Source organism: Saccopteryx leptura, chromosome 2 (assembly GCF_036850995.1).
Source record: "Saccopteryx leptura isolate mSacLep1 chromosome 2, mSacLep1_pri_phased_curated, whole genome shotgun sequence".
Classification (NCBI taxonomy): Eukaryota; Metazoa; Chordata; class Mammalia; order Chiroptera; family Emballonuridae; genus Saccopteryx; species Saccopteryx leptura.
Genome location: NC_089504.1, coordinates 254,940,790 through 254,961,662, shown reverse-complemented (window position 1 = coordinate 254,961,662; position 20,873 = coordinate 254,940,790). Strand labels below are relative to the sequence as shown.

The following is a 20,873-nucleotide window of genomic DNA, read 5'->3' as shown; positions in this document are numbered from 1 at the left end:
CAGCGGTCCTGAGAAGGTGGCACTGTATGTGACTAGTCCTGTTCGACGAGGAAGCATGCAGGCAAAGCTGCTTGGTCACAGTCATGTGCCGGAGTCGTGAAGTTGGGTTCAGAACCCGGCTGGTCTGACTCCGTGACAAGACAGAGCCATTTTCCCTTCTGCGAAATCTGCTTCCACCCTGTATGTCAGTGCTGCAGCCTCGGAGCAGCAGCGCCATTCTGAGGGCGTAGCTTGGCACCCAGGAGCAATGCCTTCTCTTTCAGAGCCCAGACGGGAAGTGGAGACTTTCCCCGTGTGCCAAACTCCGATCCTGGGGGTCCCTCGCACCCCGTGTTCATGCCCCTTGGCTTCATCATGGAGGGCAGGCGTTGCAAACTTCCTTCAGAGGCCAGGCAGGCGATGTTAGGCGGGTGTGGGAGAAACCCCTACCCACCCAAAGGAGAGGGGCCGCGGTCACTCAGCCCCAGCCTGCTGCTTGTGTGTGGGTCACGTGGAGTTATTTTTCAAAAGGTCACTCGAGGCCCAGCATCACCAAGTGAGCTGGTCTTTTGAGAGAAGATTAAAATGCAGATGTTTAAGTATAATCTGTTGATTTTGTTTGCAACACCAACTCAGTTTTTTGTTTCTTTGGTTTAAAGGCAAACCTTAGCACGGCTGAGGTCTGCCTACAGGATTTGGTGCGCTGGCTAATTTGTGAGTTAGGCAAAGAATGTTTTCTATTCTATTCTACGTGTTTTCCTGGGTAATCCCAGGCGATATCTTTTGGCGATATATTTTTAACTATTATAGGTACATCACTAGATCATTGTTCTGAATATTAAATACTATCAACAGTATTATTGCCTCCTTCGCTGAATTCTTTTTTTTTTTTTTTTTCATTTTTCTGAAGCTGGAAACAGGGAGAGACAGTCAGACAGACTCCCGCATGCGCCCGACCGGGATCCACCCGGCACGCCCACCAGGGGCGACGCTCTGCCCACCAGGGGGCGATGCTCTGCCCCTCCGGGGCGTCGCTCTGCCGCGACCAGTTTGGCTGAATTCTAATGGAGATTACGGAGCAGAGCTCCAGACAGGATGGGAAGTCCTGGGTGGAAGCTCAGCTCTGCCCCCCCCCCAGCAGATGCTGGACCCCTTCCCTGCCCTGAGCCTTCATCTCCTATCCTGTAACATGGATCAGTAATTCCCAAATCACAGAATAAATGGCTTGAGAGTTTAAAGGGTAGTCTGTGTAATAACAACATTCGGTAAATATTTGTCCCGTTCCTTCGAAAAGACAGATGCAAGTGTCCATGAATGCACGTGGGTCATCGAATAGATAAATTGCTTCAGTGATAGTTTCTTCCCTCCATAGAAGGATCTCCCATCAGGGGCTCCTCTGGGGCATGCCAAATGGGACGCTCCTCCAAAGTTTTTAGCTGATGGGTCACTTTCTGGGGTGAAAATAAACAGGTATTCTGCCTTTCGAATAGCCAAGGCCTACCTCACCTGTTCCACAAGGCTGTCTGTCATACCCAGTTGAGAGGAGGGTCCAGCACGTGAGAATTAAGGAATACATACATGGGAGCTATCCAGCAACCTTGTTACCACATCAGGTAGCTGGGGACTCGACCACCAGAGAATTCTGGCTGGAGACCAATGCCTTCTTCCTCTCCGCTCTCCCCACTGGCACCTCTTGCCACCTGGTATTAGGAGCGAGCCCCATTGGGCACCACAGGGCAGGTTATAGAAGGGTCGTGTGTTCACCTCACCTTGTGCAAAAGGGACCCGAGGCACACAGGACACTTTTTGGCATTCTCAGGGACAAAGCTGATCATGTCACAGCTCGTGTGCTTTCTGATAGCGACACCGTAGGAAACACCTGCAACCAGCAGGAAACTAGAGGAATTAAAAATATCTGCCCGATCCCTAAAAAATAAGTGAAATGGTCTTTTTTTTTTTCTTCTCAGGGAAAACAAGGTGACATTTGGTTTGAGCCATTTCCTCTCTGCAAACATACATCCCTCCTGTGGGCCAGCCTCCTCCAGGGAAGAGACGGGCCAGACCACACGCCCCGACAGCCCCAGATGTCTGGATGCCCGAGGTGGTGGTCAGTTGGGGTCTTGAGCAGGGTCCCAGTCTCCGCACTCGACATGTCTCTTGCAGGAGGGAGGGTGTGAGGAGGCCGAGCTCACCTCCTTGGGGAGCGGTGTAGCTTCCCTCTGGTTTTGGATACAAAGGGTCCTTGAGCTCTGTCTTCACACCCTCCCAGTCCCAGGAGGTCAGGCACAGGAGCCACCAAGCTCAGGGACGCCAGGCACCTCGGGGATGGGTGCAGTTGCCGGCCTGCAGGTGCTGGCTGAGCACAGGAGTGGGTTTGAAGGTGGTGGGTGCGGTGCCATCAGATTCTGCACTCCGCTGCCTTCTGACATCTGATGGGCCACCATGCCCAGTCATTCTGTCTCCTCCGCGTGTTTCCAGCCTGGCCCCTCCATCCTCACCGTGGTCCCTACACGCGAAGGCCCCCCGTCTCTGTCTGGTCACGTCTTTGCTTGGTTTATCTGTTCTAGACGGGACCTACCATACAATCAAGCCATTTAGTACAGAATTCGGGGCCCCTGTCCATCTCTCCTTCCTAAAGCTCATGCTTTCTCAGTAACATCAGCCAGGACTCACTGAACATGTACCGTGTGCCCAGAGCTACGCTCAGCACGTAGTCAAGAGGATGCCATGTCCTAGGCACCAGCCAGCCAAGTACGGTGAGCCTGCATGGATGGCGGAAGCAGAGCTTAGACCTAAACGACTTGCCCTTGGTGACAGAGCTGTGGTGGAGCTGGGATTCCAGCCCTGCTGTCCAACCCCTGCCCACCCCCGCTCACCCCACCCCCGCTCTTCCCACCACGAGCCTCTTGCAGCCCTTCGAACACACTCTGCACATCTATGCCTCTCTGCCTCTGCATATGTTCTTCCCCTGCCTGAAATGCTTGGCCCTTAGTCACTCCACCTGGATAGCTCTTCATCATCCAAGACCCAGCTCCTTGCTGCCTCCTCCAGGAAGACTTCCTGGACTTCTCTCCCCTCCCCCCCCCGAGTGGTGCCATTGTAGCTACCCGTGCAGCCTTTCTCACAACCCTTCACTTGCTACACGGAGCTGTCTGTCCCCCTCACCAGACAGTGTCCCCCTTAAAGGCACTGGCCATAGGTTTTTACCTCAGTGTTCCCCTAGTCTGAGCACAGTGGCCAACACCTAGCAGGTATGCCATAAATGTTTATTGGTTTAAAGACGTTAGCCAATGGATAAAGAGCAAGACTGTGGTTTCTGGACCCAGTCTCTGGGCCTCGGGATCTCCATCTGTTAGCTGAGGCCAGCAATCTGCTCAGCTCCCTCCTGTCCCATGAGACCCAGGGGTCATCTTTAAGAAATGCTCCCCATGTGACTCTAACATGCACCCAGGGTTCTGATTGGGGAGAAGCTTGCTAAGGGAACACACACAGCCTGTTTACACCTAGAACCTCCATGCACAGTAAGCCCCAGGAAGCCACGAACGCAGATCAACCTCCAGAGCGAGGGGAGAAAGGAAATGCTGACTCAGAGCTATGATTTGGGAAGACACAGGACCTTCACAGTCAATAATAATCAAATGCAACAACTGACTGTAAGATAACACAGCACGGAATGGGTTATCGTGAGAAAAAAAAAAGAGTTGCTAGGATGAGGGGGAGTTGCCCCCTTAAAGACCGCTGCTGGCATTTGCACATTGATGAATGAGATGACCATCTAGGGCTGCGTCACAGGCATTTGAAAACGCTCTGCTCTATTTTTAGAATATATGCCGAGGAAACAAAGAAGAAAAATGCAGTTTATACAAAGCTATCTATAGCATCACTATTCACATAAAGGGTGAAAAATTAGGAACCATCTGACCATGGAAGTTTAGAGAAGGGTTGGGGGTCAATGACAGAGAAAGAAAGCGATAAATGCTCTCTTCCTGTGAGAAACCGGTCAGCGCCCGCGTGTCTCGCACACGGAGATGTGTAGGGAACAGACGGAGAAAAGGTGGACATGGTGACGGATGGGGGGCGCACAGAGAGAGAAATACACGTTGAAGGACAGAGCTTCGTTGGATGGTTCGTCGGCCCCGAAGTTGGTCAGAGTTTTCGTAATCAGACAATGTGTGTCCCCTGCTGGGTGGCAACCGCCGGCCTGTCTCTCTGCAGGGCAGGCCTGGCTCCAGTCTGAAGACTGCTTGTATTTTTACCGAGGCCTCTCAGCTGAAAATACACCCCGGTATCTGGGCACGGGCAGGTTTCAGCTTTAGAGGGGCCCCGTTCCTGTTCCGCTGATAAGATGGGAATCCCAGGCTCCAAGGGGTATGGTGAGTCCGGGAGATAGGAGCCGGGCTGGGAACGCTCCCAGGGCCTGGTCGCCGGGCACCGCCCGCCTGGGGAAAAGGTGGCGTCTGGGCGAGAGGAAGTGTCTGGGGCCACCCCCCCCCCCAGATAAAGAGTGGGGGGAGGAGAGCAGTTCCTCTCAGGAATAACTGGGGGGAGGCCTGTCATAGGCTCAGCCTCCTTCTGCTGGACCACGGTGTCCATGCCGCCCCCTTGACCGAGGGCAGATGAGGGTGGGCTGGTCCCTGCCCGGCCTTCCCCCTTCATCTTGGCTGGGTAAACACGCCCCCCCCAATGGGACAGTGACAAACTACCCACGGGACGACGGGGAAGAAAGGGCAGCTTCAGGCCAGGTGCAAGGGCCTCTAAGACAGAGGCTGGAAGGAGCTCAGGATGTCTGGGGACACCCTGGTCGCAATCCCTGTGCCGCTCTGGGCACTCCAGGTGGGCAGGACAGGTGACATGCGGTCATCCACGAAGAAGTCAGGGATGGAAGCTGTGCCTGGGGTGGGGGGCGGGGGGACGGGGACAGTGAGGAGAGCCCTGCAGGAAGTCGCCCCCACAGACAGCATGTGCCCAGGTGCTCCGTCTAGGATGTGGCCTGGGGACAGGCGTGGCAGAAGCAGCCCGATGTGGAGTGAGAAGTGGGCTCTTTCTGTCCTCACCCCCAGCTGGAAGTGAGGCTCTGGGCCTGGGAGGTGGGGAGTTGCGATACGCTGAACTGTGTCCCCCAAATAGGCTGATGTCCTAACTCCCAGCGCCTCTGAGCCTGTGTTTGGAGATCAGGTGAGGTCCTCGAGTGGACCCTGATCCTATGTGCCTGACTGTGTTCTTACAGGAAGAGGAGATAAGGACACAGACACTGAAGAAGGAAGACCCTGTGGAGACGCCAACCCCACTGACAGCCTGAGCTCGGATTTCTAGCCCCCAGCACCATGAGCGATGCATGTCTGTCTGTTCAGGCTCCCGTCTGTGGGGCTTTGTCACGGCAGCTTGAGCACCGCGATATGGGACTCGAACCTGGCCTGCAGAAGCTCCCTCTGGGGCTGTTCCCCGGTCCCTTCACCCCGTCGTACCAGGTGCGCTCCTGCTCATGGCATGGTGTCCAGGTAAAAGCTCCTGCATCCTTCTCCCCTCCTCGATTAACACTGCCCACGGTCACCGCGGAGCCACCGGCTGGGCCGGAGCGCTGGCCTCTCCCCCCTGCTCTGTCCCTCATCAGCGCTTTGTTTCTGAAACTCCAAACACTTCACCTGTCAGATGGGAGTCCCTCTGGCTCCTGAACTTTGTCCTTGCCTAGGGCCAGAACAGTCCAGGCTGGACGGGCAGGGCGGTGGTCCCCCTGGTATGGACAGCGGGTCTCTCCTCACTACCTGGGGCCTCCTGGTGGGCCCCTGGGGTGGGAGTGGATCAGGCCAGACTGAGCACTAGAGAGTCAGGAAGTCCTGCCCGCCCACCACCCGTTTCCTCTCTGTGGCTTCAAACACAGCCTCTGCCTCTGAGCAGAGTGGCCTGAGCCCTGCCCAACCTGGCCCGGCCTCTGCAGCAGCTGCTCCGAACTTCAAAGGGCAGCCACGCCGCGAGGAGGAAGCAGAGGCCCCACAGAGCTCCCGCCCCACAGCCCCCCACCCCTGTCCACCAGTACAGACACCCAGGCTCTTTTCTGAGCGACCAAGTCATTTCCAGATATTTTCCAAAACACAGAGGTGACAACACCTCGCATCTGTAGAGTCCTTTCTTCCTTTTCCAAGCCCTCGACTGAACGTTAGCTCATTTAATCCTCCCAAGAAGCCAGGCACAGATGAATTACCATCCAAGTGAGGGCCCCAAATGCGGTGCCTTCAATTCAAGATCCCACAGCCATTGAGCGATGGAATTTGGTCCAGAGCCCTGCCCTCCGGCACCGCCCAGCCTGGCTGCTTCCAGCGAGACTTGATCGCTCTCCTGGTTTTCCCGCAGCACACAGCACGCACCCACCCACGCGGTGCACCTGCACGGGTACCCAGGCGGCACCAGTGGGATGCTTTTCACTGTGGCCGTGAGGAACCCAGGCCCAGGTCTGCCTGCCCTGTAGATGCAATGGCCACACCTCGGCGTCCTGCTGAGCACAGGACCCGTGGAATCACTGCTGCCCCTTCCCTTAGTCCTCGGCTAGGCATTCAGCAGCAAGTCCTCAGCCATCTGGGGAAGGGCCCCTCTCTCCCCCTCCTCCCTGACTCTGCATTCACGGTCCCTTCTGCAGCCAGCTTCCCGGTCTCTAGCCCGGGCGACTGAACAGCCCCTCAAGTCTCCGCATGTCTCTCCAACCCAGTCTCTGAACCCACTTGAACTTTCTAAAATGGAAGTCTGATCACATGACTCCCTCCCCCCTTCCCACCCCCATGACTTGGAGAGCAGAGTGAGTGGTGACACAGAGAGGTGGCATTCAAGAGCTCTGGCTTCCCCGTCATCTCACTGGCTGCGCCGGGTGCGTCTCCAGTGTAAGCTGGAACGTGTCCTTGCTGGACAGACATGGCTTCGAGGCCAGCCCTTTAGGTGACCCCTGCAGTAAGACCGAGCCCCTCAGCGCTTCCAAGATCAAGTCCTTCACCAGGCTCTCAGGGTTGTGAGTGGTCTGCCAGTGGATCCAGTGCTCCCCAACACTCTCCTCTCTCCTGCCCGCCCCCCTGCCCTTCAACTCTCCACATCCTCCTCCTCCTCTGGAAAGCCTTGCTGAGCTCAGGCGCCTCCTCCTCTGGAAAGCCTTGCCCCCGCCGGGGTGCCGCCCGACCTGGGTCCCGAGCACAGGTTAATTAGACTGCTTGTTGGGACTGTGGTCATCACCAGTCATCCTCCTGACTCCCTTCTGGGGCTGCAAGCTCCCTCAGGGCAGGGGCCGAGTTTTATCCCGTGTCATGCCCAGGACTCCTAGTGCAGAACAGGACGCAGTGGGCACTCGTTGACTAGGTATTCAGCGAGCAGGTGAGGGAGGGCACACTTCTTCCTAACCCAGACTGCTCTTGCCCATGACTGGGGGAGGGTTGCCCAAGGGGGACATGGCTCCTTTCCTCACCCACCCAAGAGACCATGGCCAACACCCCAGGGGTTCTGCCTCCATCCTCCATCTGCAACTGGTGTGGGGGGGCTCCTGGTGTCCCCGGGCTTGCTCTGCCCTGCCCCTGCCCACCCCCCATATGTCATTTCCCTTTATCTGCATCTGCTCCCGCAGGAAGTACATGATGATTGCTTCATTTCCCAGGGTGTCCACACCCCTTTCCTGCCCTTCCCCCTCCCCCTCCCCCTCCCTGCTGGTAGAGGGGACCCACAGCAGGGCCCTGGGAGGATCAGGCTGTTGTGCTGAACTGGAGCCCCATGGTCGTGGTCCCTGTCACCTCACATTTCCCTCCCAGGCATGTCTGCAGTCTGTTAACACCGGGTACAGTGCGCCCTGCGGAAGGAAGGCAGGAAGGCCAAGGCCAATTTGGCAGCCTTCACTGAGAACCATAAAAACAGCCAGATCCTTTGGCCTAATAATTCCACCCCTGGGAATTGCTTCCAAAGGAATAATTCAAAAGGAGAAGAAAAAGGAAAAAAAAAAAAAAAAACAACCAAGAACTGTTTATAGCTATGTTATTTATAATAAGGAGAAAGTGGAAACAATGCCATGCTCCCAAATAGAAAGCGGATGGAGTAAATATGGTGGTGTATTTGTGTAACAGAGTATCATGCAGACATTTAACGTGAAACTTCAGCGTAGCTAGGACCATACACAGTGAGGAGAAGGCGGTCTTTAGCATTCCGTGCAGAGGGACTGATACATTATGATTACACTTTTGTAACAATTAGGTATGTGGCTACAAATAAGGACACACAAAATTAGAGGTTAGTTGCATAAAGAATTGTCCTTTTCTCTCAGGTTTTTTTTTTCTTTCTTTTTTTTTAAACAATGAAGAGGATAAAATCAAGGACCAGAAGTAAGCAAGAAAGAAAACAGTTACATGTTAAGATGATACATTTTTACAATTGTACCTTAAAATGTTTACTATTTGACCCTGGCTGGATGGGCTTAGTAGATTAAGCGCAGTCCCAGCCTACCTAAGTCATGGGTTCGATCCCAGGTCAGGGCAAGTACGAGAAATGACAGATGAATGCACAACTAACTGGAACTACAAGTTGATGCTTCTCTCTCTCTCCCTCCTGATCAATGGAAATTAAAAAAAAAAGAAAATGCTTATATTAGCTGAATCATAGATTAATATTTTAAAACGATAGAGAATATCCAGAAACAAAGTCCTAGGGTTTTCTGAAAGGATTATTTGTTGGTTTGGGTTTTAAACAACAACAATGTGCCTCATTCGGACCATTCCCAGTGAGTGTGGCTGTGGGTCTATCAACAATTTGACGGGGGACCTGTGGCCCGATGGCCACGAAAAGCAGTCAAGAGATCTTTGCCTATTGGAGAAAGAATTCTGCCCCCTTTTCTCCGTTCTCTCCCTCTGAGCTGCAGTCCCAGCCTCCGGGTCACAGCCCAGGGGTCAGGCCCATCCCACCCCCACCCCTCCAGGCCTCCGTTCCTAGAGCTTGGGAGAGAGTCAGGGGACAGGAACACGGGGACCCACACGGGGGAGGCCTGGGGCGGGCGTGTGGGCAGGCAGGAGAAAAATTCCAGCTCCCACATCTGTGGGATATAGAGATAAAGCGTGAGATTGAGTCTTCTTTCTTTTTTTTGGAAATTTTTTAGAAAGGTGTTAGTTTACGTGAAGTTTGTGATCAGCTGAATGCTCAGCCTTTTGCAAACAAACTGAAGCGCACTTCGCTGTCCTGGAGTTTCTCAATGGGAATGGACGTCGCCGCGTTGTCCCTGGCCCGCGCCTCTCCGCCACCGCCTCTCACTCGCCACCCCTGTCGCGCAGACTGGATTTCAGCCCGATGCCCTCCGCCCTCCGGTCTCCAGGTCTGCACTCCCCATTCTCAATGCCCTGCCAAAGCCTCGACCAGAACTCAGCCCCACCTGATCCCAAACCAGCAAAGCCCGTCCCCCTCCAGGCTGAAAATTCAGTCTCACTTTTGTCCCCGCCCCTGCATGGCAGCCTCTCCACAGTTGCCTGGATTCCACTCAGGATGCCCCACTGTGCCCTGCGTTTATTTGGAGACATCGGATCACTTCCATCACCGCTGAGACACCCTCAGCGTAAGGAGAGATCATCTTCCTGTCTGACTTCCCCCGAGAATCCATCGTGTAAGCCCCGTAAACATTTGCGGAACGACCACCAGACAAGTTTCCGCTGACCACCAGACAAGGGGCCAGGTCTGCCTACCCAGGCGCACGGCATTTCCTTCCAGCCGAGCAGCGGGCTTGACATCCATCCTGCTTCATTTGGTGATGTTGGTTTTGGCCCAGCGATAAGTCACTTGAACTTGAATATGTCATGTCACGTATTCACTGTCCCAGCTGGGGCTCATCTGGAGTGTTTTCTATTTTGCAACCAAGTCATTAACAGACATGTTTGGCAAGCCAGGGCCAGGGACAGCCCTGTGGTCTACCCCTGGAGATGCCCCCTGGGAAAAGACCCGGGATCCCAGGGGCAAAGCTACCTGGTGGGCAGGGCGGCTCAACCTGCCGAATTCATCTTGCCAAAAAAGTCCTTTGTCACACAAGGAAAGTGACGGGAGAAATCATTGGAACAGCCTTGTTGGTGGCGTCTGAAAGCGCTCTGCTCACGAGCCCAGCCAGGGCTCAGGATGGATGTCAGCTGAGAGGGGTCTGGTTTGCATTCCTAGCTTCTCGCTCTTGGTCTGGCAGCTGTCTCAGAATCCCACCTGTCCTGGGCCTCCCCTGCAGGTGGGAAGGGTCCAGGGGGACCACTCAGGGAAGAGGCCATCCAGGTTGGGAGAGAGAAGAGAAGTGCTTTGCCAGGGTCAGGTCCGCAGGAGTGTTTTGCTTCCCATTTCCCTCCTGCTCACGTCACGTCACGTCACGTCACATCACGGCTCCGCCAAGGAGAAGCCACACCACACTGGCCCCTCGTCTCCTCCTTCCCTTTCTTAGAAATGCATTGATAGAGCCAGGCGCTGTCTGCCTGGGAGCCAACGGCTGGGATATGCTATTCCATGTCTGAGGTGGCTCTGTTCCCCGGGTTCTGGCCTGGACTTGGGTGGGACCTGCTTCAGCGCTGCCCCCAGGGACCAGCCTCCTGGAGCATACCAGGGCTTCCCCGGCAGAGATCTGCACGCCGTGCGCACCAACCGCCCCTGTCCCCACACTCCCAGGCCAGAAAACTTCAGCTAGCCCCTCATCCACCCCCAGGTCCCAGTCAAAGCGGCTCCCAAAGCAAAGGAAGTCGTTCTCATCTAGATGAGGACCAAACCCACTTAGTCCACAGACAACCACATCGCACCTATTGTCTGAAGCACTTTAAACGAATATGAACTCATTGAACCCTCGTAACAATCCAATCAGGGAGGGATGGTTATTATTTCCATTTTACAGATAGGAAAACCAAGGCCCGGAGAGGTCACAGGCTTGTTCTCTGCAAAATCAGGACACACAGCCAGCTGCCCGGCTACCGGGTCTGTGCTCTTGACTCCCACGTCCTGCCGCTTCTCCGGGATACAAAACGGAGCCTTCACTCAAAGGGTGTGCTGAATACGTATCATGCTCATCGCAGAAGATGGTGACCAACGATGAGGCTTTTCAGAGCTTGCTGCTTAGTTTAAGAAATAAGGGAAAGGCTGACCAGGCGGTGGTGCAGTGGATAGAGCTTCGGACTGGGATGCGGAGGACCCAGGTTCAAGACCCCGAGGTCGCTGAGGTTGCCAGCTTGAGCGTGGGCTCATTTGGATTGAGCAAAAAAAGCTCACCAGCTTGAGACCAAGGTCGCTGGCTCAAGTAAGGGGTTGCTCAGTCTGCTGAAGGCCCGCGGTCAAGGCACATATGAGAAAGCAATGAACAACTAAGGTGTCACAACGAAAAACTAATGATTGATGCTTCTCATCTCTCTCTGTTCCTGTCTGTCTGTCCCTGTCTATCCCTCTCTCTGACTCTCTCTGTCTCTGTAAAAAATAAATAAATAAATAAAGAAAGAAAGAAAGAAAGGAAAGTGCTTCAAAAAGAAGGTGTAGAATTGTAGAGTACTTTCCTCCTCACCATCACACCCATCAGAGCCCTTCTATGCATCCTCTTTGGTCCCAAACGGAAGCCTTAGCTTTTGCTCCTTGTCACCAGCGTCACCTTCTTGGCACGCCCTCTGCCACCTTCCGTGAGGCGGAGAGAACCCCTGGCACTTGCTTACACAAGACACACTCGGGTTGTGACAGTTTTTCAACAGTCTCCACCACTGCGACTTTTTGGGATCTTTAAACTTTCCAAGGTGCTTCCATCAGTTCTGTATCCTGCGTGATCTCACTTGCTTCTCGGAAGAGTCTTCTAAGCAGGAACCGGCTTTACATGTGGAGGGACCAGCCCGGCCCCTGTGGCTCGTGACTGACGCTGGACCTGGCTGGCAGGACTTGGCATTTGTCTCTCTGCACATTCCCCCTTCACCTGACCCAAAGGCGATAATCAGACAAAACCCCAAAGGGACAGAGGGCAGCTGGTTGTTACCATATTCTTCAAATCCTAATTCCAATGTTACCTGCACTAGCTCTTTCCCTAACCCCTTCCACAAAAGGCTGGGCGTGTATACAAGGCTTATTCTAAGTGTTTTGTAACTACATGCAGAAAAAGGCACAGACTCGGCCCTGGCCGGTTGGTTCAGTGGTAGAGCATCGGCCTGGCGTGCAGGAGTCCCAGGTTCGATTCCCGGTCAGGGCACACAGGAGAAGCGCCCATCTGCTTCTCCACCCCTCCCCCTCTTCTTCCTCTCTGTCTCTCTCTTTTCCTCCCACAGCCAAGGCTCCATTGGAGCAAAGTTGGCCCGGGCTCTGAGGATGGCTCCATGGCCTCTGCCTCAGACACTAGAATGGCTCTGGTTGCAACAGAGCAACACCCCAGATGAGCAGAGCATCGCCCTGGGAGGGCATGCTGGGTGGATCCCAGTCGGGCGCATGCGGGAATCTGTCTGACTGCCTCCCCATTTCCAAGTTAAGAAAAATACAAAAAAAAATAAAAATAAAAAATAAAAAAAAATTAAATTTAAAAAAAGAAAAAGGCACAGACTCCCTGGTCACTACGGGAGCATGTCTGAATCACAGGATGGCTGCAAGCTGTCCCTCTGGATAGCTTGATCCCTGGAATTGGCTGTCCAATAGCTACACCTGATGGCTTATGTTTGTTTTACAGATACCTTTCCTATAAAAACTGGAAGCATTTGCACCCCCGTCTTCTCCTCAAATCTTCCTGCCTGTCCTCATCATGCTCCAAAACACAAAGAACGATGGAAGCCATTGAAAACATTGCATTAGCAGCCAAACACCTCCAGCCACGAGAAGGTGCACATCTCCAGTGAGGCAGCCTGAGTGGACCAGGCACAGGCTCTCCGTCTGCCCGCGGTCACCCCTGAGAGACCCGGCCTCACCCCCAGACCTGGCTCCCAGACCGTCTGCACTGCGGGGTCTCCTGAGGCCGCACCAGGACCCCAGCGGCGCTCACAGAGCGGCGCCCTAGCTGTCATCAGGGGACACGGGCACAGGGTGGACTTCCTCATCCCAGTGGTTGAGCGGAGCGTGTGGCCAGCTCCAGCCTTCCCCGGCCAGAGCCACAGCCAGGGCAAGTCCCCCTGAACTTTCCTTCCCTCTCCCAGCAGCTGGGCCCCAGGAGCAGGAGCACAGTGACGCGGTGCAGAGCCCCCAACCAGCCCTCCGTGGGAGGACGGGCCACCCGAGAGAGAAATCGCCCTCCGCTGCTTCAGCCACCAAGATGGTGGGACAGTGTTTCACGGCGGCACACTCCCCTGACCTGTTACGGTCGCCTGTCCTTGTTTGAGCGATGGGACAGATTGCTCTCCTCCTCCTCCTCCCCCCCTCCTCAAGTGACCCAGCCACCCTGTTCTGTCCCCATTCCTTCCGCGTCTGTCCCTCCTCACCCCAGGTGGATGGATCGGAGAGGGGTCCCGAGCCCTGTTCTCGTCTGGCAGCCGCACAGGGCCTGTGAGCGAGTGGGTCTGCTTGGCTCACTCCTGGGGGCCTCTCTCCAGGCAGGGGAGGCGGGGCAGGTAAGAGGGCCTTGGGGTGGCTTTCGTTGAGCTTGACCACAGGTCCTCCCTTGGAACCTGGAGCCTGCTTCAAATGGCTTCCCTCAGCAGCGGCTGTCAGGGGCCAGCCCCGGGCAGAGTGCCCCATCACCGGGCTGAAACTGGGCTGAGGTTAAGGTTGTGCCCCCCCTGGGGCTGCCAGGAGGCCACCGGGAGCCACCATGTGGGGGAGTCCCCAGCAGAGGAAGCGAGTTTTCTCTGGCTCCCATTAGAGAAGCTGACTTTGAATGCCCGCATGTCTGAGAGCTTATCAAGATACTCTTTTGTGTTTTCGTGTGTCCTGTCCTGTGTGCGACTATCTGGTTTCCCCCACTGGGAAGGAGCTCCTTTGACGGTAGGGCTGTTGCGTCTATTTCTCCGTACGTGTCTGGCCTCCGCACTTTAAATGCCTTTATCTTTCTTTATCTCCCAGGAATGAATTGTGCACAGCTCCCCACACAGGTCGCTTCTGGCACCAGTGGCTCAGCTCTTGTCATCTCGGACTGGAATGCTCTCCCTGCCTTTCTGTGCTCGGCCAACTCTTACTCACCCCTCAAGACTCCACTTAGAAACTACCTCCACCAGGAAGCCCTCCCTGAACCCCAGCTGGGTACAAGTCCTCTCCTCTGTCCAGGTGAGCGCAAACCCCTGTGCTGCCCTTGCCTGCTAACTCAAGTTCTTCAGGGACCAGCAGGGTGACACATTACGTTCATCTTTGTGTCCCCAGTGCCTGGGGCCCTCACTGCCTGTCTGTAGGACCTGCACACTAGCGTGTGGTGTCCCGTGAATTGTCCCTGATTCACTGTAGAGGATCCGGCCTGGGGAAGAGTTGTGACTGTGACACGGAGGATTGTTCTGGGAGGAAGGCTGTGATGTGGTGGAAGCAGGTTCAAAACCAGGGGCTAGGGACACATCTGAAGACACTGTGCTTCTTGGCTGGAGGGCCTGCCCAGCCCCAGTGTCTGGAATTCCTCAGTGATTCCAGCCTGGGGCGGGGGGGAGGTGGCAGGGGGCATGCTTTCCATCAGGGATGGGCCCTGATGCTCTGAGGGCACCTCGAGAGGGCCTCTCGCGGAGGGGAGGGGCCTGCACGTCCACCTCCCCCCTCAGAATAGGGTTTGCCCCAGCCACATGAGACTCTACAGGTGAGCCTCATGGGCTCAGCAGTGACCCCCACAATTCTGGGGAGACAGGTATTTGGGAACTCCCAAAGGGAAAGTACGGGGAGTTCGCGGCCCAGAAGACGGGGCACAAAGGCGGTGTCCCCTCTGGTCTCGCTCGGGAGGGCCCTGGGCCAGTAGCAACTATGTTTCCTTGCTCAGAGATAGCGCTGTATCCTTCTGTGCACGGAGAGATAAACGTGTCCATAGGACACCCTGAAGGCCACACAGAGGTGAATGTTGCTTTTGTGACGAAACTGAAAATCTGACTTCTGCGGAGCTTAGGCTTCACTGTTCCCCAGATGACAGACACACGGTAGGCTGTTGGCTTTGCAAGGGTTCCACCGGTACCCAGACCCCCAGGTGGCCTCGTGTCTCTGGCGGCCTTGCTTCATCCCCCCCACCCCCCAGAGCACAGCCGTGAGCTGTTTACTTGTTGGGAGGGGGGGGTTGGATAGCGTCGGTCAAGCCGGCTCCGCAGACCTACAACTATTTACCAGAGGAAGGCAGAGCTGCCTCCAAACATCTCTGGAATCAACATGCCTCCTCACGTGGCCCCGATAAGATTATGGGGCTGCTGAGCAGCCCATGTTCAGGTTTCCCACGGAATCAACCGCACCGGGCAGGTGTTGGCAGCCCGCTTGGGAGGCGCCAGGCCCCAGGCCCGGGGCTCAGGCTCTGAAACCCGACTCCCTCCCAGAAATGCATGCTCAGGCCTCCGGTCTGACTCCACCAAACTCCCCTGTCATTGCGTGCAGCCAATGGGAGGTGTCTGCTAAGGGGAAGCCCATGTCACTTTGAGGGTCCCCACAGAGTGCCTGGGAGCCAGATAGGAACATGGGGATACTTGGCCATGCCCCACGGGCTCCAGCTTACACGGGACATGCGATCCCTAATTAGGACCCACAAACTCCGGCCAGTAGCTAGCACGTGGCTTAGTGAGAGGGTGGGTCCCCAAACAGCAAACGCTGTTGGCAAGATCATGGTAGAAAAAATATTTAATGAAGTAAAACTGAACACATTCTGTATCCCGAAATATATCCTCTCTCGCCGTCTCCTCAGTAATACTGACTGTGCGAATAAAAAGGTATGATAGCCCAATAATTTTTTAGTGACCTTTAAACACATCATGTCATCAGTGCTCAGTACATACTGAATAAATGGAGGAATGATGCTATCGGCAAAGGACTTGGAGTTGCCTCCCAGAAAAGGGCTCACTGTCTCCACCTAAATTAGAGATGCTTGGCTTAATCAATGGCAACAACTAGCAACAAAGTTTTACGCCCCCCCCCCCCCCACTAGGTCCTGCATTTGTTTGCCTCAATAGTAGACTAGTTCACATGTCTACTACGGGTCCACAAGAATTAGACATTTTTTTACAAGTGCTCTCTGCTCGTAGGGAGCTGTCTACAATTCACGTGCAAGTAACTGAGTAATGTTTTAATGTTGGCGCGCTAAATCTCTGGCTCTTAACCGCACACTTCTCTCTTCCAGTTCCTGTCTCATAGCAACCGGAAGACATCATAGTTACCTCCTAAGGGGTCTGCATTTCTCATAGACTGCTGGACATTTCTACCTAGAATGACATATCTAACCACCACCACCACCAACAACAAATCTGATCTTCCTCCCACCTCCAATCACTTATTTACTCACTCAGCCGGCATGTGTCTGAGTGCCCCTCAGGCCATAGAGATAGATATAAGGTAAGGCTCCTACCCTCAGGGGACCTTCCAGGGATGCTCCCTCGCTAACTGGGTTTGAAGAAAGTGCTGTCAAGTAGGAGGAGGGCGTCTGGCAAGGCCTCCCCAGGTGGAGACACTCGAGCTGCAGACGGAGAGGGGAAGGAGCCCCCGTTTTGCTAATTCCTTTGTCAGGCAAACCTGTCTTGAGGCGTAATACGGTGATAGTCTGGGCACTGTGCTGAGGTCTGGAGACTGAAACACCAAGGAGACAGTCCCTGCCTGCAAGAGGCTTACGGTGGCGTCAAAGCAGCCCTGTCCTCCTCCGTAGCATCCTGGGGGAGAGCTCCCTGGGAGCTGGATACAGAGGCCATTTCTGTGCCCTCCTATAACCCTGGGCTTTCCTCTTCCGTCTTCCCCATTTTCTCTCTCTCTCTCTCTCTCTCGTCGGAAAATGCCCGAGAAACCTCCTAGCCTGGCTCCCTGGCATTCTTGCTACATCAGGGTCCTGTCTTAACACCTCCCAGCGTTTCCCACTGTTTAGGGACCTGAGCCCAGGGTCATCCACTGTCTGGCCTCGGAGGGCTACGGCTGGCCTCTGTCTGAATTAGGAAAGGCACACCCCCTCAGGGGCACAGTTAGCCAAGGAGACCTTGCACAAAGGAAAAGGAGCCCCTTCCTCCTGCTGGCGCAGCAAACCTCTCCCACTCACCCCTGCGGCCAGCATCCACTCAACTCGGGGACCCTGTGGTTTCGATCCCTCTTGCTGCTGCCCACCTGCCTCCCCAGCCCTCTGGCTGTCTCTTCGGAGCACAGCCGGCGTGTTCTCCCTGCCCCCCCCCCACGGCGCCTCCTCCTGACCACCCACCTCCCTTGCCAGCCTCCTTTCTCCAGATTCTGCCTGACTGTAGGACTCGGGGTCTGTACCAGCCTGTCACTTGGCACTTACACCCTGGAAAACTACCTACATGAGATAGTGAGTCTCATTTCCCCTGTGGGACCGTGAGCCTTTAAAAACATCTTTACCTTGTGTATTTCAGAGCGTATTGGGGGCTGAAGTCATGATTGACATTGTTGATCATGGTCACAGTGACTTAAAAATAAAAAAAAGATTTCCCAAAGACGCCCAGTGGTGACGTGGGCTCCTGAGAAGGAATGTGGAGTGTGCCTGTTGTTCTGGTTTGGGTTCTCAATACTGGGAACTAATGTGACTCAGTTTCTCCTCAGATAGTGTGGTCCCTTCATGTCTGAAAAGTGGGTTTCAGGAATCCCCAAATCCCACTCCCCCGTATCATGTCCCACCATAAAACGTTCACTTCCTGGCTGAGAATCGTCACTTCCCGGGCCTCCTGGTTTCCTCCTGACTTCCTTGACCTGTGCTAGCTGCGGCTGCTCTACAGTCAGGCCTTCTGACAAAGAAACTTCAAAAGCAGTCCCTGCCAACCCGCGGCTCTGTGCCTCTTTGTGGACTCAGGGCGCCCCGACGACGACGGACTTCCGGAGAGACAGAGCTGTTGCAGCCCCCGTCGGTTACTACACTTCTCGTTGTGGAGGTTGAACGGCCTTCTCTTTTCATGGCCACGTGAGACACACCGGAAGTAGCTCGGGTGACAGTTTCAGGGTTTCTGCCACTCATGTTCCCTTCCTTGACTAAGGGGGGGGGGGAGGAACTGCCCCCGTGGAAGGAGTCCCTCTGTGTCTTCCTAGAGCAAGGCTCAAACTTGCATTCGGCCCTCAACTAGCAGCCTGCTTTGAAGCCTAAGACTGGCTTTGCTCTCACCCCTAATCTGTTTCTGCAAGAGATTGGACAGGGGCTAAATCAGACTGAACCTCCAGCCCAGGGCCTGGGGCTCCCTGTGCTCTCCCAGAGGAGGGAAGCCAACCTCCAGAGCAATCTCTGGAGGAGCCTTCCTGAGCTCAACAGGGTGGGCATCCCAGGGCCATCTCTGTCTTCTGCCCTGAAGCTGGAGAAAACCGGAGGGAAGTCCAAAGCTCTGTGCTGCAGACCTCTGAACACCCCACGCTGAGCCTGGCTGTTTGGAACCCCCAACTCCATCCCCAGCCCTGATCTGCCTCAGTTTCCCTGATGTATCAAAGTGCCTATGGAGGGTCCACCTCAGACTCTGGCAGATCCCATGGTCCCCAACACTTTACAAAGCCTCCCTGAAGGCACTGCCTGTCCTTTGAAGACAACTGGTTGGGCTGGATGCCTGAACTCTGGATGCCTGAATGCAGGGACAGACCTGTGGCTTCTGCAAAGGCCACACAGCAGGGGTCACTGCGCTGGGAATGGGGGACAGAGAGGAAGTTACTGAGCGTGCTGGGGAGGACCACAGCCTCGGAGGAGCTGTTCCCTTTGAAAAGGGTGTAGTCACCTTAGATGCCATCTAACACATGAACCTCTTTGTTTTTTTCTTTTTCTTTCTTTTTTTTTTGCAAAAGCCCCAGGTCTTGCTAAGATGGACTTAGAGCTAAATCAGTGTCAAGTCTGGGCCTCAAGGGAGAAGTCTATGGAAGTGCCAAGATGTGGGGGAGGAAGACAGGGGGATGCACCCAGCCATGCCTCCGCGGCCGGTGTTCCCAGACTCCCTGAGGTTGGAAAGGACAGGGAAATTCCCAGGCCCAGGGAGTGGACCTCAGCCCCCCACTCCCACCCCAGATGAAGCCAGCACACCCCATCCACCCAGGGACAGGGAGTCTCCAGTTTGAGCAGAAGTACTGCTGTCTGCCCACGAGGGGAGCCCTGCGGAAAGTTCTGAGAGACGTGAGAGACAGTCCCGCTGGAGAAGGAAGAGGACCACCAGACCGTCTCAGGGGGCCAGCCTTCAGTGGAAGAGAAGTCCCTGCCCTGGAAAAGGCGTACCTAGCTGCCAGCCCTGTTTCTCAGTCGGTGCCAGGCTCCAGATGCCAGGGGCTCCTGCTTTCGGGAGGTCTGGGCTCCCAGATCGCCTGACTGTTCCTGGAGTCAGCTGCACCCAGCCCAACTGTTTTGTCCCGAGTGTGTACATCCCTCTCCAAAGTACCTGGACCTTGGAAGGCCGCCCCACCCCCGTCCCTTTGCGGTTCTCCCGCAGGTCGCCCCCCCCCCCCCCGCCTCTTCCCCCCCTCCCGCTTGCCCCCCTAGGGGTCCCCTAGAAGGGACCCAGGCGTGCTCCGGGCTGGCCGAGCAGCGGGGCATCGCCCTTCTCCGGGACAGCGGCGGGGCCCGCCCGTGCACCCTGCTCCGCTGCCGGCGGCGCTCCGAGAGGCAGCTGCCCGGGCTGCGCTCCCGCCCACCGCGCCAGCCAGGCGTTACCTCCATGTCCTCCAGGTGCCACTGTACTCCTCCACTCGGGCTCACGGTCCCGCTGTCCTCGCTCCCAGCCTGGTCCGGCTGCGGCTGCTGCGGCGCAGGGCAAGTGGGCGGCCGGCTTGTGGCGGCGGGACAGCCTGCCGGCCTCCGGCCTCCAGCGAGGACAGGAGGGAGGGGGAGGGGGAAAGGGAGGAGGAGGAGGTGGCGAGGGAGGGAGAGGGGAGGGAGGGGGAGGAGCGGGGGAGGGAGGCCAGCCATCAGGGTTTAAATTTAGACGCAAATCTAAACAGATACTGTCCCCTCCCAGGGCAGGACGCGGGTAAGGGAGCCACCTCGCTCCATTAATGTGCCCAAACATGGGAGGGGACGGCTGCCCGGAGCCTGTCTGGAGCGGTGGGTCCCAGACCCTGGTCTCTGGCACGGTTTCAGCCCTTCCCAGCCTCGCCCTCCTTTACGATGCTGTCTTTCTTTTTCTCGCCCAAAAAGTTAAGAGTTGTTCTTTCATTCGTTTGATATCCCCTCTTTTATAGACATCCTTACTGCTCTCCCCCTCCCCTCTCTCTCTCCCTCCCTCCTTCCCTCCCTGCAATCACAGCTCTTTCCTACCTGGTTTTCTGGGCTGTCCTGGCTGGAGAGCTGGACCTGGAAGACAGCCTTGCCCCTGGTCAGTCAGCTGGGTGCCGAAGTGACAGGCCTTTTCCCCTTGCAGAGCAGTACCTATCCGCCTCGCAGCCTCCCATTTTCACATCAACCTGTCCAGCCCTCATCTGCCTGTCAGCGGCAGCAGCAGGAGGAGGAGGAGGAGGAGGAGGAGGGAGAGGAGGAGGGAGAGGAGGAAGAAGACGAGGAGAAAAACAAGGTATCCAAGCAAAGCTTTCTAAGCTCAGGCAGCAGTCCGTCTCCTCTCCCACATCTCCCTGGACTTGACTGATGCATTCGGTTCTGAGGGAATGTCTGCTCCCACGGAGCTGCGGTCCAGAGGGCCTCTCCTCTGGGCCTCTCCTCTGTCCCTGCTAAGCAGAGGAAAGGGTGAGATCCTGCCCCTCATCCTCGGATTCCCATAAGGCCCGGCATAGCCTCCCTCCCCCAGGGCCATCCGCCCCTGGGCAGCAGAGAGGCTGAAGAACAGGCTGCCCTGAGGAGGGGGTCAGGCCTGAAATCTGGAGCAGCAGCTGCCTCTGCTGCCAGCTTGCAGGGCGGGGAGCCCTCCGGCAAAAAGAGA

At 55.7% G+C, this 20,873-nt stretch overlaps 1 protein-coding gene across 4 annotated transcripts in view; it reads right to left on the bottom strand.

Annotated features, from left to right (window-relative positions):
* The window catches only part of RCSD1 (RCSD domain containing 1), a 53,266-nt gene extending 32,497 nt beyond the window's left edge, over positions 1–20,769 (bottom strand). For 2 of the 4 annotated variants that reach the window (XM_066371412.1, XM_066371413.1), the window contains exon 1: positions 19,655–19,819. In XM_066371412.1, the coding sequence (XP_066227509.1) occupies positions 19,655–19,660 (6 nt within the window). In that variant the 5' untranslated portion in view covers positions 19,661–19,819. Of the gene's footprint in view, positions 1–19,654; positions 19,820–20,257 lie in introns of those variants that run through there. The other 2 variants (XM_066371411.1, XM_066371414.1) reach the window with 2 other exon arrangements.
* Positions 20,770–20,873: the final 104 nt, after the last annotated feature.